This window comes from Cetorhinus maximus, chromosome 26, assembly GCF_964194155.1.
Source record: "Cetorhinus maximus chromosome 26, sCetMax3.hap1.1, whole genome shotgun sequence".
NCBI lineage: Eukaryota > Metazoa > Chordata > Chondrichthyes > Lamniformes > Cetorhinidae > Cetorhinus > Cetorhinus maximus.
This window is the reverse complement of record NC_135904.1, coordinates 1807320-1821977: the sequence shown is the minus strand read 5'-3', so window position 1 is coordinate 1821977 and position 14658 is coordinate 1807320. Positions and strand designations below refer to the sequence as shown.

Genomic DNA, 14658 nt, shown 5'->3' with positions numbered 1-14658 from the left:
TGATTAATGGACAACAGTGTCACCCTGTGGAAAAAATGTGTAGCTACATGTCAAACCCTGTGTAACACAATCTAATTCACAATCTACAACAGACCCCATAATGAACAACAATCTTTTATCATATAACCTTTTACTGTGACACAGTCCAATTAGCTCATGCAGTGTGGGGTGAGGTAATTATTACAACAATTATACTTGTGGTGAAAATAGCAGCAATCAATGCATTCCTGGACTTAAAATTGAAGATTCAGCCTTTGAGCTAGTTTTTAAACAATTAGATGTTTTTTTTTTAATGTTTCACCTAGGATCAAACAAAGAAGCAGTAGAATGCCAGATCTCAATTTGTATATGTATTCCAGCACCTACAAGCCGCATAGAGACAGGCAAACACAGAAAGATCAGAAGAAGTCGATTGGTTGAAAAGTAAAACCAGAGGCGTATGGAAATGGGGCGGTAAAATTAAAAGCACAGTCACTTGACAGCGATATTAACAGCAAAGTCACAGGAAGGAGTGATGAGCTTAGAAGCCAACCCACAGAACAACACAGAGAGACTAGAATTTATACAGCACATAGTACAACTTCTGGATGTCTCAATTAACTTTACAATTAATGATTTGTAGGCAAATGAAGCAGTCAGATTTGGTGTAATACGCCTTTAAGGGATTGCATGAAAGGAAGCACGTCATATGGCCCAGTTTTAGTTTCACTTTTGTTTTTAAGCAGGGCACACACGCACAGCTCAGCAGCCCTGATATCTTCAAGCTTTATATCCATGTTTATCTGTTCACGTGTGCCTAACTTTTTTTCTTTATTCTTTCATGGGATCTGGACATCTCTGTCAAGGCCAACATTTATTACCCATCCCAAATTGCCCTTGAACTGATTGGCTATTTCTGGGGGCAGTTAACAGTCAACCACATCTGCTGTGGGGTCTGGGGTCACATGTAGGCCAGACTGGGTAAGGACAGCAGGTTTCCTTCCATAAAGGACATTACAGTGAACCAGATGGGTTTTTATGACAATCAACAATAGCTTCACTGAGACTAACTTTCAATTCCCGATTTTATGCTGTGGTGGGATTTGAACCCATGTCCCCAGAGCATTAGCCTGGGCCTCGGGATTACTAGTCCAGTGACATTACCACTACACCACCATCTACCCTAATCCCAATAAATGAGCCCACAATGTATTTACCCAATTCCCTACGAGTGATTGGTGCCTTTATATCATTATAAAAACATGACAAGATTGTGCACAGCAAAGTCCACAAACAACAGTGAGATAAGGGATCTGTTAATCTAGATTTGCAGCCATGGAGGGGGACACTAAGAAGCACAATCATAAAGGGGACGGTGAGATTATAAGTGAGGCTGCAGTTCAAAATGAGGAGGTCCAGCCACAGTTGCAGGTTAAGAATTTGCGATCAGAAACAGTCATGAAAGGAGGTGATGAGATGCAGAAAAGCAGAATGGCAATTTTAAAAGAATAGGAACAAACATTGGAATCATATTTGTTGCCATTTTATAATTTGCTTTCTCCTCAAGAATAGACAGGGTAGAAATAACAAGTGTTGCTTCAGACCAGAAACACAGTTTTACAGCATCAGGCACACATCGGCAGATTTTAAATCATTTTACTGTATAACTTATGAAAGGATAATGAAACATGAAATGAATAAAACTTACTCGATTTCAGTAAAGCTGAAAGAGCTTCTGTGGCTGCTCTGAAAATTAAAAATAATATTTTATTCAGTACGCAGACTACATCAAATAAATTTACTCAAATATACACTAACCCTCTTTACAAAATTTAGTCGTTGCTCAGACATTCCATAAGACGAAGATCTTTTAATCCCTGAATTATAGAATAGAACTATAATACAGATCCCATAATGTACCTTAACTCAGATTCAGAGGAGCTCTGCTGACTGCTCTGCTCTTATCTTTCTATTTCACACACAAGTTGCTTTACGTTCTCTCTAAAAGAGTCTGACAGTTTAATCCTGAATTTGGGCATTTTTTCTCACATGGATTCGAGCCAATATGAAACTGAGTTGAGAAGATCCAAACTCATCCAAATAGGATTCCCACCTCCAGGCAAACAAAGAGACCATTATCCCCTTGGGCTGGAGTGGACTGGAATCCAGGTCCCAAAACTAAAACAGACTGAAACCTTCCCACTTAATAGCACTGAGTCAACAGCCACCCTCAACATTGAATCGACACCAGGGGCTGAATTTTACACCCCGTGGGTGGGCGCGCACCTGACCTGCAAGTCCCGACATCATCGCGCACTCGCACGATATTTCGCTCGGATGGACAGGCGCTAGAGTTGGCAGTGCGCCCGCTGACAATTAAGAGGGAAATTAAACCCATTAACGACGTAATTGTCTCTGATTTTTCGTGGTCTGTCCAGCCTTACGGTTGGCAGATGGGTGAATTGGCCAAGCGGCCGTTACATTTTTCATCAAACCTCATCCAAGAGGGGGGATGAAATTCACATTATGAAATAAAAATAAAAATAAATATCTGTGGACAGCACTTTTGTCAGCGATAGTTTCAGCTGCTTGATTGTGATGCCTGGACATTTTTGAGCAGCTTTTTATACCTTTGAGAATTTTCAAGTCTGCAGCTCCCTGAGGCGCTCACCTGAGCCCACGGAAAGGTCATCGCCCACCCTCTTCCCATACCCACCCCGCCAGCGCTGAGCTTTTCAGCGCATGTTTCACATTGGCTGGTCATCAACCATGAATTGGTCAGCCAGTGTGAAATCGCAGTCAGGGACCCATTTCCCCACCGCTCCTGGCCCCGCTGACCGCAGGCACCCGGCCCGCTGACCGCACGTGCCCGGCCCGCTGACCGCACGCTCCCTGCCCCGCTGACCGCACGTGCCCGGCCCGCTGACCGCACGCTCCCTGCCCCGCTGACCGCACGCTCCCGGCCCACTGACCGCAGGCTCCCGGCCCCGCTGACCGCACGCTCCCGGCCCGCTGAGCGCACGCGCCCGGCCCGCTGACCGCACGCGCCCGGCCCGCTGACCGCACGCGCCCGGCCCGCTGACCGCACGCTCCCGGCCCGCTGACCGCACGCGCCCGGCCCGCTGACCGCACGCGCCCGGCCCGCTGACCGCACGCTCCCGGCCCGCTGACCGCACGCTCCCGGCCCGCTGACCGCACACTCCCGGCCCGCTGACCGCAGGCTCCTGGCCCGCTGACCGCACGCTCCCGGCCCGCTGACCACACGCTCCCGGCCCCGCTAACTGCACGCACCCAGCCTGCTGACCGTACGCACCCAGCCTGCTGACCACACGCTCCCGGCCCGCTGACCACACACTCCTGGCCCGCTGACCGCACGCTCCCACCAAAGGTAAAATTCAGGCCCAGCCTTTGAACATGCCCAAGATGCTGGTGAAAGAATGTGATGGCTCTGGTCAATTGAACAATGGGGGAGATTTTGGGAAGTGTCTGGGAGAAATGGGGCTCGGGCACCAAGAAAATCCTCATTCAGTAACTGCCTGTGGAAGGGCAGGAATTTCTTTACTTATAATTCACGGGATGTGAGCGTCATTAGCAAGACCACCATTTATTGCCCATCCCTAATTGCCCTTGAGAAGCTGGTGTTGAGCTACTTCCTTGAGCCGCTGCAGTCCATGTGGTGTAGGTACACCCACAGTGCTGTTACGGAGGGAGTTCCAGGATTTTGACCCAGCGACAGTGAAGGAACGGCGATATATTTCCAAGTCAGGATGGTGAGTGACTTGGAGGGGAACTTCCAGGTGGTGGTGTTCCCATCTATCTGCTGCCCTTGTCCTTCTAGGTTCTGGAGGCCGTGGGTTTGGAAGTTGCTGTCAAAGGAGCCTTGGTGAGTTCCTGCAATGCGTCTTGTAAATGGTACACACTGCTGCCACTGCACGTTGGTAGTGGAGGGAGTGGATGTTGAAGGCAATGGATGTGGTGCCAATCAAGTGAACTATCTTTTCCTGGTTGGTGTCAAGCTTCTTGAGTGTTGTGGGAGCTGCACTCATCCAGGCAAGTGGAGATTATTCCATCACATTCCTGAATTGTGCCTTGTAGATGGTGGACAGGCTTTGGGGAGTCAGGAGGTGAGTTATTCTCCACAGAATTTTGAGCCTCTGACCTGCTCTTGTAGCCACAGTATTTATATGGCTAGTCAGTTTCTGGTCAATGGAAACCCCCAGGATGTTCATAGTGGGGGATTCAGCGATGACAGTGCTGTGGAATGTCAACAGGAGATGGTTGGATTCTCTCTAGTTGGAGATGGTTGTTACCTGACACTTGTGTGGGGCGAATGTTACTTGCCACTTCACTTATTGAATAGGAACATAGGACCTAGGAGCAGGAGTAGGCCATTCAGCCCTTCAAGCCTGCTCTGAGATTTGATAAGATGATGGCTGGTCTGTCATTGCCCCCCACCCATAACCCTTGACTCCCTTGTCTATCAAAAATCTAACTCAGCCTTGAATAAATTCAATGACCCAGCTTCCACTGCTTCCTCGGAGTGAGTATTCCAGAAACTAACAGCCCTTTGAGAGAAAAAAATTCTCCTCATCTCCGTCTTAAATGGTAGACCTCTTATTCTTCAACTGCATCCCCTAGTTCTAGTCTCTCCTGGCAAAGAAGGTCAAAAATGAAATCAGACTTTAATATTTAAAAGTTTCTTTCCAGTTTTGAAAGGCATCTTTGAATGGCTGGTCCCATTCTGAATGCCGGCTTCTGGCAACAGGTCTCTGCAGCCCCAAACTGGACTCAGCCGCTGGGAGACGCAGGCGTACCCACTGAGGTGAGGTGCGTCTCTGCCATGCAATGCCCAGATCTTGCTCACACGGGAGGATGGCTGGGCAAAAGCAGAAGCCAGCTGCACCTTTTCAATTGCAAATTCTGACCTTCAGATCGAGCCCAGCAACTTTGGCTAACACAGGTTCACATATAGGCAGTGGGGAGCATCTCCAATGCAGATTGTGTTTCAGTTATATCAGCCTACAGTCACTTAAGTTTTCAGGATCAAATGCCTCGGTATTTGAGTTCGTCAGCAGCCACTTTGTGCAAGAGGATGAGATCCAAAGTAGCCAATCATTTACTCATAAGTCAGTGTCCACACGGTATTCATAGGATAGATGTAACTTCTTCATTTAAGTGACTTCTTACCAAGATATTTAGTCCTGATTATTAAAATTGTAGCACAACAAAGCAGGAGGTGAGGACATTCTTGATGGTGACATGTTATGCTTTGTAGACTCCTATATCTTCCGCCTAATCATGTATTTCCCTATCACTGGAATCAGTGCTCCTGTAAGTGTCCTGTGCCTTGCATGTTGAGAGGGATCTTGTTACACCCATTGGATCAAATGCCAGTCTTCAGTGAAGTTATAAAAGTTATAAAAAAAGTTATACTGCTGTCACTTAAATGCCAAACATTCTATCCAAGGAACAAGAATGTCTCAGAATATTAAGTGAAGGCAAAGGAAAGGTTGGGGTCCACCAGACAAATATACTAATACTTCACTGATATTTTGTAGAGTGCAGCACTCTGCTAGGTTTCCAAACTCTCAGGAGTTGGTTTAATGTGCATTCGTCAAGAAATTGATCTAATATGTCTCTAACTCAGCAGGAGTAACAGATGTGATAGTGACCCTATTGTATTTATCACTGAGCTCTAAATAGGTAGGAGAGAGAGAGAGAGAGACAGACAGATAGACAGCAGCAGATGGGCAGGAATTGGCAAGTACCCATGTTCTGCCTCTGAATTCAAATTGGCAAGTCTGGCACAGGCAGGAGTGGAACTTCAATTGTTTCTAACATTGAATTCTCTGTATATTCTTTTAAATTGTGTGTATGGATACAGGTTCTGTCAGCAAACCCGTTTTCCACATCGCAATTTGATGTTACATGTTTTATATCGGTGCATTTCATTGAAACCACCAATTTAAATATTTAGAATAGAGTAACACCCCAAGACCAAAACAATATTTACGGTATAAAAATCCTATGTTGACCATCGGTTTATTGATGAACCAATTGGATTACTCTAAACGGTACCTGAATAGACATTTATCTACCATCTTTTGTCAACAACTGAAATTTCCGTTGTCAAAAATAAGATTGTAAACAAGTTAAAATAATCAAGAGAACGATATTTCAAAATAACATGAATAAATTTAAACATTGAACTTATTCAGTATATTTTAATTGCGTTCCTCATTAAAGTTTTTAGTTGAGGAATTAGCCTATCTGACAAACCCTGGGCTTTGCTGGGTATTTTTACCTCAGCATTTGGGGAGATTTTATAACCTTCTCTGAGCTTTGCAGAATTTCCCAGCTTGCAATTTGTGCATCAAGTGACATCTGAAGGATGCGAAGGTGCATCCTTTCATTTTGTGAGCATTTGAGAGCGTTGGAGGTTAAATTCGAAAGCTTTGTTTAAGAAAAGCGACAAGATTTATTAACAAATGCTCTTTCGATTACAAATAGCTCAGACAGACTACACCTGTGATCAGTACCATCTGTGACTGCCATTTCTGCATAAAAGTTTCTAAGCAAAAACATTGCCAAATGAAAATGGATATTTATTTCAGTCGCTCACCTATTTTATTGCATATTCAGTTGAAAAATCCTTTGGCAGCTTAAGGAAATTCTTATAAGAAAAAGTTGAAAACAATGCAAACAATAAACATTTTGCATTTAATTAGCATATTTTGTCTGTTTATGGAAATGTATGATTATTAAATATTGCTTAAATTGGTAAACTCGCTGATAAAGCATTAAGAGGGAAATTTTCTATCACTATATACCTAGCTTGTGACTTTCTGTCCATTGCTTTTAACAAGTAGAAGAAAATGTATCTTTCAGGGTCGGAACACAATTATTCTGGAGAGAATAATACAGAATTACCAAAGAGCATAAAGAGGTTGCAAATGTTGTGGAGGAGAGAGCTAATAGAAGAAATGCAGTGGACATTTGGACATGATGGTTTAAGAGGAAATAATAGCAGTTTCATCCCATTCTCTTTGAGTCTCTCTCCTCCATTCGGCTGTGAGGCTCTGGAGTTTAGAAGAATGAGAGGTGGTCTTAATGAAACATATATGAGTGTGAGGGGGCTTGACAGGATAAATGCTGAGAGGATGTTTCTCCTGGTCGGGGAATCTAGACCTAAGGGGCACAGTTTCAAAATAAGGGATCTCCCATTTAAGATGGAGATGAGGAGGAATTTCCTCTCTCAGACGGTCTTTAATCTTTGGAATTCTGTACCACAGAGAGCAGCGGAGGCTGGGTCATTGAATATGTTCAAGGCTGAGTTAGACAGATTTTTGATTGACAATGGGAGTCAGGGGATAAGGGGGCAGGGAGGAAAGTGGACCTAAGGTCACAAATCAGATCAGCTATGATCTTATTGAATGGCAGAGCAGGCTCGAGGGGCCAAATTGCCTAGTCCTCCTCCTATTTCTTATATTCTTATGTATCCCCTGTTCCCAGCACTTCGAGATTCAAGCAAGCCCAGATACCTTAATTCTCCGATACCCAATGCCCCAGTATCATACCCCTCCTCCATCCCTATTCTCAGTTCTTTAGACCCCCCCTTAATACTTACAAATTCCTAAGGCATATCGGCAGTGCTGAAAGATCTGAGGGTCACACCCAATGCAGTTAAGTCAATGTTTCTAGGTAATAATCCTTAGCATAATGCCACTGTTCTTATAAAACCTCTGACAATGCCATGGGAAATATACTAGATTTAAAATACTCGTAATACCTGGTACACGATGTTTGTGATTCTGACCACAAAGACAAGAACATCTCTTTAAGGACTATTGCTCCTGCAACTGTGGACCAGCTTTATATATACAGTATAAATTGATTAGCACATTGGTAACTATCAACAAGTGAATAATATAAAATAGATTTCAATACTATAAACTGCCAAAATATAAACTGGTAAGTACTGTACATCGACCAAACAATGTACATGGCTAAATAATAAAGGGCATCATAGAAATTGCTTGCTATATATATCAGTACATCATATAAATTGGGGAATATAAACTGGTATATATTAATCAATCTCCAGTGGCATTCCACATGGAGAATCAGGACCAAGTGTGCTCTTGAGGTGAGGGTTAGGGTTAGGAGGTGAGGAGGTAGGTACATCAGTGGAAATGATGTAATTCTGTTTCCATTTTAAAGTCATACTGAGCTTTGTTTTATATTTATATTACAAATGCCTACATCCACATTTAGAATGGAAACTGCTGATATGCACTTGTCATGTTGTAAGTGCATCCTCCTACCAGTGATGGTGTTGCAATGCACCGCGCGTAACTACAATCTGACATGTTATCCTAGCATTCATGGCATATTGAAAGCTCTCTATAAAAGCTGCATTACGTTTCACTGGAAGTGAGTCTGGACATAGCGGTAGCATTCCTGACTCAGAAAGCAAAGGATTGAGCTCCAACCCAGAAACCCCTGAAGAGTGGGGATTTGACTATTTCGTTGCCATCCACCAAGCGTCCAAACAAAGCGCCCACTGACTCTGGGATAACATTGCCGCCTCTGAGTCATTAGCGTTTGGTTTGGGCTGCCTCGCGACCGGATATTGGGTTCTCATGCCCAGTAAGTCCCACCCCACTCCACTCCTATCATAAAGTGTAAGTGGGGCCTTTTTAGCCGAGGTAGCGGTCCACCTGGGAAAAGGTAAACCAAAGATAAAAGTGGTGAGAACAGAGACCAGAAACCACTCGGTGCCTCTTCCACAGCAGATGGCTCAAAATCTCACGTGTGAGACTTGAGTTAGAACCTGCCCTCGGACAGAACATGACAGAATGATGGAAAGGCTTTAATACTAAATACTATTATTGTTCATTTAACCATCACAGTGAATCAGTTGAAAACACAGCCATTCGGACAAGGAGGGAGAGGTTGCCCTGAGGCAAATTGTACATTAAAGACTAGCTTAACCCAGTTACATTGTGGCAGGTTGCAATCCTTACCTTATAGCCTTTGTGTTCCTGGTTGTATATGGAGATATCAGTTTAAACAGGAGACTCAAAAGTCCACTCTTACCCAATGCAGCACCAGTTGCAACTGTAAAGACAGCAACAAATATATCAAATTCACAAACAAAATCTGATGAGGTCAAGGTGGTACCATGTGCTTGACCAGATTATCAGGGTGATTCAGCATTGGCCAAGCAGTTTACTACCTGGGTAAGATGATATTACTGTGCACATTCAGGTAGGGATTAACCCTGCCCTGCGTGTGTTCCAGTGTAGGAGCAGGCCATTCAGCCCATCAAGTTAGTACTAATGTTGTTTGCAAATGGAGCCACCTAGTTTAATCTCATTCTATCATTGACTCATTTTATTTTTGTTTAGTACATTGGTACGGCAGTTAAAGCCTTAAAGCTCAAGTATGGTCAAGTCTGCTATCTTCTGGAGACCAGGAAGACAGAGCCAATAGCTGAGAGAATCTGTAAAGGGTTCTCTGTCCATTACATAGCTATCAGGATGAGTAAAAATACTCCCTGGGAAGAACGGCAAAGAATATTGAAAGATATGACAGGTCACCTCCTGCTAGTATTATCAAAACTACTCTGAGATCATGAACTGAGTGGGCCAAATGGCCTGTTTCTGTGCCGTACATCCTATGAAGTCAGCCAGCAGGAGAAGTGGTGACTTCCCTGTTGATGATCTTCCCTCCAACCAGGGAAAGGCCAGTTCCCTCAAACATTGCAGCTCAGGGGTCAAATATCTGCTGAGTAATACTTCTCTGGACCAGTCATTTATTGAATACAAGCATCTGCAATCAGACAAGGGCAGCGTACAACTGCCTGAGGTCAACATTGGCAGAACAATCCCCAGAAAGGGATGTGTATCAGGCAAAACAGGCTGGGATCAGAACACACATTGGAATTGGTATCAGGAATTGGACACATACTGCAGAGGTGTAATATGAGAAATATACAACAGCTCATTATCACAAGGCAACAATATTGGAAATCGATAACAGGTATATAACGCTGGACAGTAATATTAGAAATATTTAATAGCTATATTTATTGAAAAAGGCAATGTCAAAACATGACATACTTACATTATTAAGTACAAGAGACAGGAGAGTAGAAAACATTAAATGTTTTATATCTGAAGAAAGGTCACAGACCTGAAACATCAACCCTGTTTCTCTCTCCGAGGATGCTGCCTGACCTGCTGAGTATTTCCAGCATTGCCTGTTTTTATTTCAGATTTCCAACACCTGCAGTATTTTACTTTTATTATTAATATTTGTTGAACTGAAGGAAAAACATTTGCAAAAGTGACATGAGAAAAAACTTTTTCACACAACGAGTGGTTCAGGTCTGGAATTGTAGTGGAGGCAGGTTCAATGGAGGCATTAAAGGGGGCTTTAGATAAGTATTTGGATAGAAACAATGTGCAGAGGTACAAGGAAAAGGCAGGGCTGTTGCTTATATGGTCATAACACTTATTTGGAGAGCCGGTACAGACACGATGGGCTGAATGGCCTCCTTCTGTGCTGTTAAAATTCTGTGATTCAGTGACAATATATATGGTCAAATTGTGTGTGAAATAAATTAATATTGATGTGGGAAATGGGAAAGCCTCCTGTAAGCAAATTTGCAATAAAATATTAAGGATCACAAACATCTTTGATCAAAGAATGGGTATCAGAGTACAGACTCTTAAGTGAATATTTCACGATAATTTTAACTATTCAAGGGGTCAGTGTTTTCCAAGTAGGCAAGTAAAGTAGGAACACTCAGTCATGGGTGAAGGGAGAGGAGTTAAGCTATATTACACGAAGTCCAGAGGAAATGATTCAAAAACACTGACATTAATATGATAAGCAGCATTGGTGTGCTTGCAGAGACAGCTAATATGATTCAAATTTCTCAACAAGCTCAGGAGGTACAATTATAAGAATTGCATTCCACTAAAACTGATGCCAATAGAGGCAGGAATACTGGAGTCCATTACGAAGTTCTTAATTATTATAGGTCACACTAGAGCTTTATAGCAGAAGTCATTTAAAGTTTCCAAGTTTGTGACCTTCAGTGACACTTACCACTAGACGCACAGATCTTGAGAACCCACAAACAGGGAGTGACGTACTTGGGTTCTGGTATACTGTGCCTCAGCAGGTTCAGGGTCTCATTAATGGCTCCAATTTCTTGAGCTTTCTGTCCAAACCGCTTGTCTGTGAAAAAATGTCATCAGATAGTTTGATAAAACCCCAGATGCAGTGACATTTAATCATGCCCCTATACCATAATCAAAATAGCACTGAGACAGATTTTCAGATGTCTGTTTTATTGGCCATTGTGGTGCTCGCATCATGAAAGTGAAATGTTATAGAATCACCAAACGTAAGAAGCTATTTCAATGCATCAGGTTTGCACTCGTGTTTTTTCTTCATGTTTCCACTTTCTCCCCATACACCTTAATAATCCCCTTTTTAAAACAACTTGCTTTTATGTCCAACAGTACACAATATTCAACATGGAATTCACATAAACTATATCTGTTGCCTAACTAAGGTCTTATACAAACTTACCATTACTTCTCAGCTTTTTTTTTCAGTTTCTAAATACAAAATCTAAGATCTTGCATTCTTTTTTTATGACCTTACCAATTTATGTTGACAAAATGATCTCTGTTTGTCTACTCCATTTAAAATCTCACCATTTAAAGAATAGTTTCTCCCATCATTTTTACTTTTAAAAGGTGTTACTTCACACTGGCCAACAGCTACCTATCCTATTAACTTACCTCCTGCAATCCTCATAGCATTTGACACAAATTGTCATATTCCTAATTTGGTGTTTCCTGCAAATTTCTATATTGCTTCTCAGGTCTTGATTCCAGGTAATTACATCAGTGTCGTGCACAAGGGATGTTCCTATGAAACACCACTAACTACAGCTTTCCAGTTGGAGCAGCTTCCTTTTATGTGTATGTTCTGCTTTTAGCCTTCTGGATATGCCTGTCACATATCCTCATTCGATGTGACCACATTCCCTTTAATCCTATGTACCATTATATTTGTCACAAATTTCCTTTGTGCTGCTTTGGCAGATGCTTTGTTGGAAATTCACACAAACCATAGCATTACCTTATCTCTGCTGTTACTTTTGTAAAGTCGCGAATGCCAAAATGTAAAATAAAATATTCAACTCTATTCCTTACCTCTTTGTCCAACTTTGACAAGTAAGTGCATTAGAGGTAAGAGGACATTGTAATTTGGAGGAAATATTCTGGTCATATTCACTAGAGTGTGTAACAACGCCTCACTGCCCCCCTTAGAAATCATGTAACAGATCCGTTTGAATGTACCTGGAACAAAACACAGATTAAAGAAATGCAGTAACTTGTACTTAACACCTTTAACATATTAAAAACTTCACAGGAGCAAAATCAGACAAAAATTGACACTGAGCAAAACAAAGATACCAGGACAGGTATCTTAGTTAAAGAAGGAGGAGAGGTAGAGAGGCTTATGATGTGAATTCTTTCAAAGAGCTGGCACAAGAACAATGGGCCGATTGGCCTCTTTCTCTACTGTATGATTCTAAGAAGCTTCTGATTGAAAAAGGAATGTTGCCCAAGGATCATCTCACACTTTTCATTCCCTTGTCTGGCTTTAATTTGAGGTAGTTTCTGCCTGATAAATTATTTTATTGCATATAGCAGAAAGTGAGGTTGTGCTTGTACCACAGAATCGCAGAATGTTTACAGCAGAGAAGGAAGCCATTCAGCCCATCGTACTTGTGCTGGATCTCTGACAAAGAAATTCAAGTAGTGCCACTTCCCCCACCTTCTCCCCATAGCCCTTCAAGTTCTTCCTTTTCAGATCATAATCCAATTCCCTCTTGAATGCCTTGATTGAACCACTCTCAGGCAGTGCATTCCAGATCCAGAAAAAGTTTTTCCACATGTCACCATTGCTTCTTTTTGCCAGTTACCTTAAATCTGTGCCCTCTGGTTCTCGATTCTTCCACCAATGGGAACAGTGTCTCTCTCTCTATCTACTCTGTCCAGACCCCTCATGATTTTGAATACCTCAATCAAATCTCCTCTCAACCTCCCAGGAAAACATTCCCAACTTCTCTAATCTATTTACTTAACTGAACTTCCTCATCACTGGAACCATTTTCATGAATCTTTACTGAACTCTCTCTAGTGCTTCGGAATCCCTCCTAAAGGGTGGTGCCCAGAGCTGGACACAATATTCCAGTTGAGGCCGAATCAGTGTTTTATACAAGTTTAACATAACTTCCTTGCTTTTGTACCCTATGCCACTATTAATAAATCCTAGGATGCTGTGTGCTTTATTAACCGTTCTTTCAACCTGTCCTGCCACCTGCGATGGTTTACACTGTTACAATCTCCATAGAGACGGATAACTTTTAAAAGAGGATTCAAACTTCCAGTCTCCAGCTGAAAGAATGACATGGCAAGATTTCACATTATAAAACTTTTACTGTAACAAATAACTAAAAGCGCTATTGACTAAACACTTTTTTTTTGTTGGCAACTTTTACTTTAAACTTCAGAGAGGAACATTTTCCTTTTATGCTTATCACACATAGTACTTCCCACAAAATTACAGCCCTTAAAGCAAATGGTAAACAATTTTCCCCAGCTTCCAATGGGTTCCCGTATCCCTGTTTCACTGAGTAGTAACTTCAAGTGGCCGTCTCCAGGTGCTTTCCTCGGTTTTCAGAGAGTTCCTTAAATCCACCACCAGCAGCAAAGCCTGTTCCAATGATTCACCTTCTGTTACCATGCTAGAACAAATCTCCTGGAATCTGTGGAATGGCTGCAGGATGCTCCTCTTCGACTAGGGATTATCTCCCTCCCACATCCGGCTGTGGTAGCCCGCAAAGTCAAGTAGCCTTTTCTCTCTGCTGTCCACACAGAACTGTCTGTCTGTCTGTGATTTTCATTGATTTGTAGGGAATATTGTAACCTGATCTCAAAAATGGCTTCATCTGCCCTCTTCCCGTGGTAACGTGAACCACACTAGTCTTGTATCTAGTTAAAAATGCAAATTACTTATTCTTGATCACAACTCCTGTTCATCTTAGAAGTAAATGGACAGTTTATAGCACAACTGTTTACAACCTGATGCCTCCAACACCTTCCTTTGGACTTTGGAAGGCTTAGGATCTACTCATGGTAAACTCAGAGACTGCTGCCATTGTCTCCAAGCATAAATACTTTGCACCTTCACCTCAGTTAAACAATCTAAGCCTTCTTCTGATCTCTAACAATCAAACTACCCAGACATACTGTCAGGCAGACTGCAGAACAGGTCACATGAACTCGTTCATTTACCCTAATTTTAAAGCTAGTCCCAAAATATAATAAGCTTATAAACCTCGTAATTCTAACAATGCGCATATACATCCAGGCCCCACTGCTCCTGCACCCCTTTAGAATTGTACCCTTTATTTTATATTGTCTCACCATGCTCTTTCTTCCAAAAAGAATAACTTCACACTCTCTACATTAAATTTCATTTGTCATTTGTCCATCCATTCCACCAACCTATGTCCTTTTGAAGTTCTACACTATCCTCCTCACAGTCCACAATACTTCTAAGTTTTATACTGTCCACAAATAT

The 14658-nt window shown here is 42.3% G+C and overlaps 1 protein-coding gene across 1 annotated transcript in view; it reads right to left on the bottom strand.

The window, feature by feature from the left end:
* Positions 1-14658, bottom strand: part of agbl1 (AGBL carboxypeptidase 1) — a 191382-nt gene that overhangs the window by 162448 nt on the left and 14276 nt on the right. Inside the window, exons 3-6 of the mRNA XM_078529973.1 lie at positions 12219-12365; positions 11098-11229; positions 9006-9099; positions 1688-1725 (exon numbers count right to left, since the gene is read on the bottom strand). Coding sequence (XP_078386099.1) covers positions 1688-1725; positions 9006-9099; positions 11098-11229; positions 12219-12365 — 411 coding nt within the window. The remainder of the gene's footprint in view (positions 1-1687; positions 1726-9005; positions 9100-11097; positions 11230-12218; positions 12366-14658) is intronic.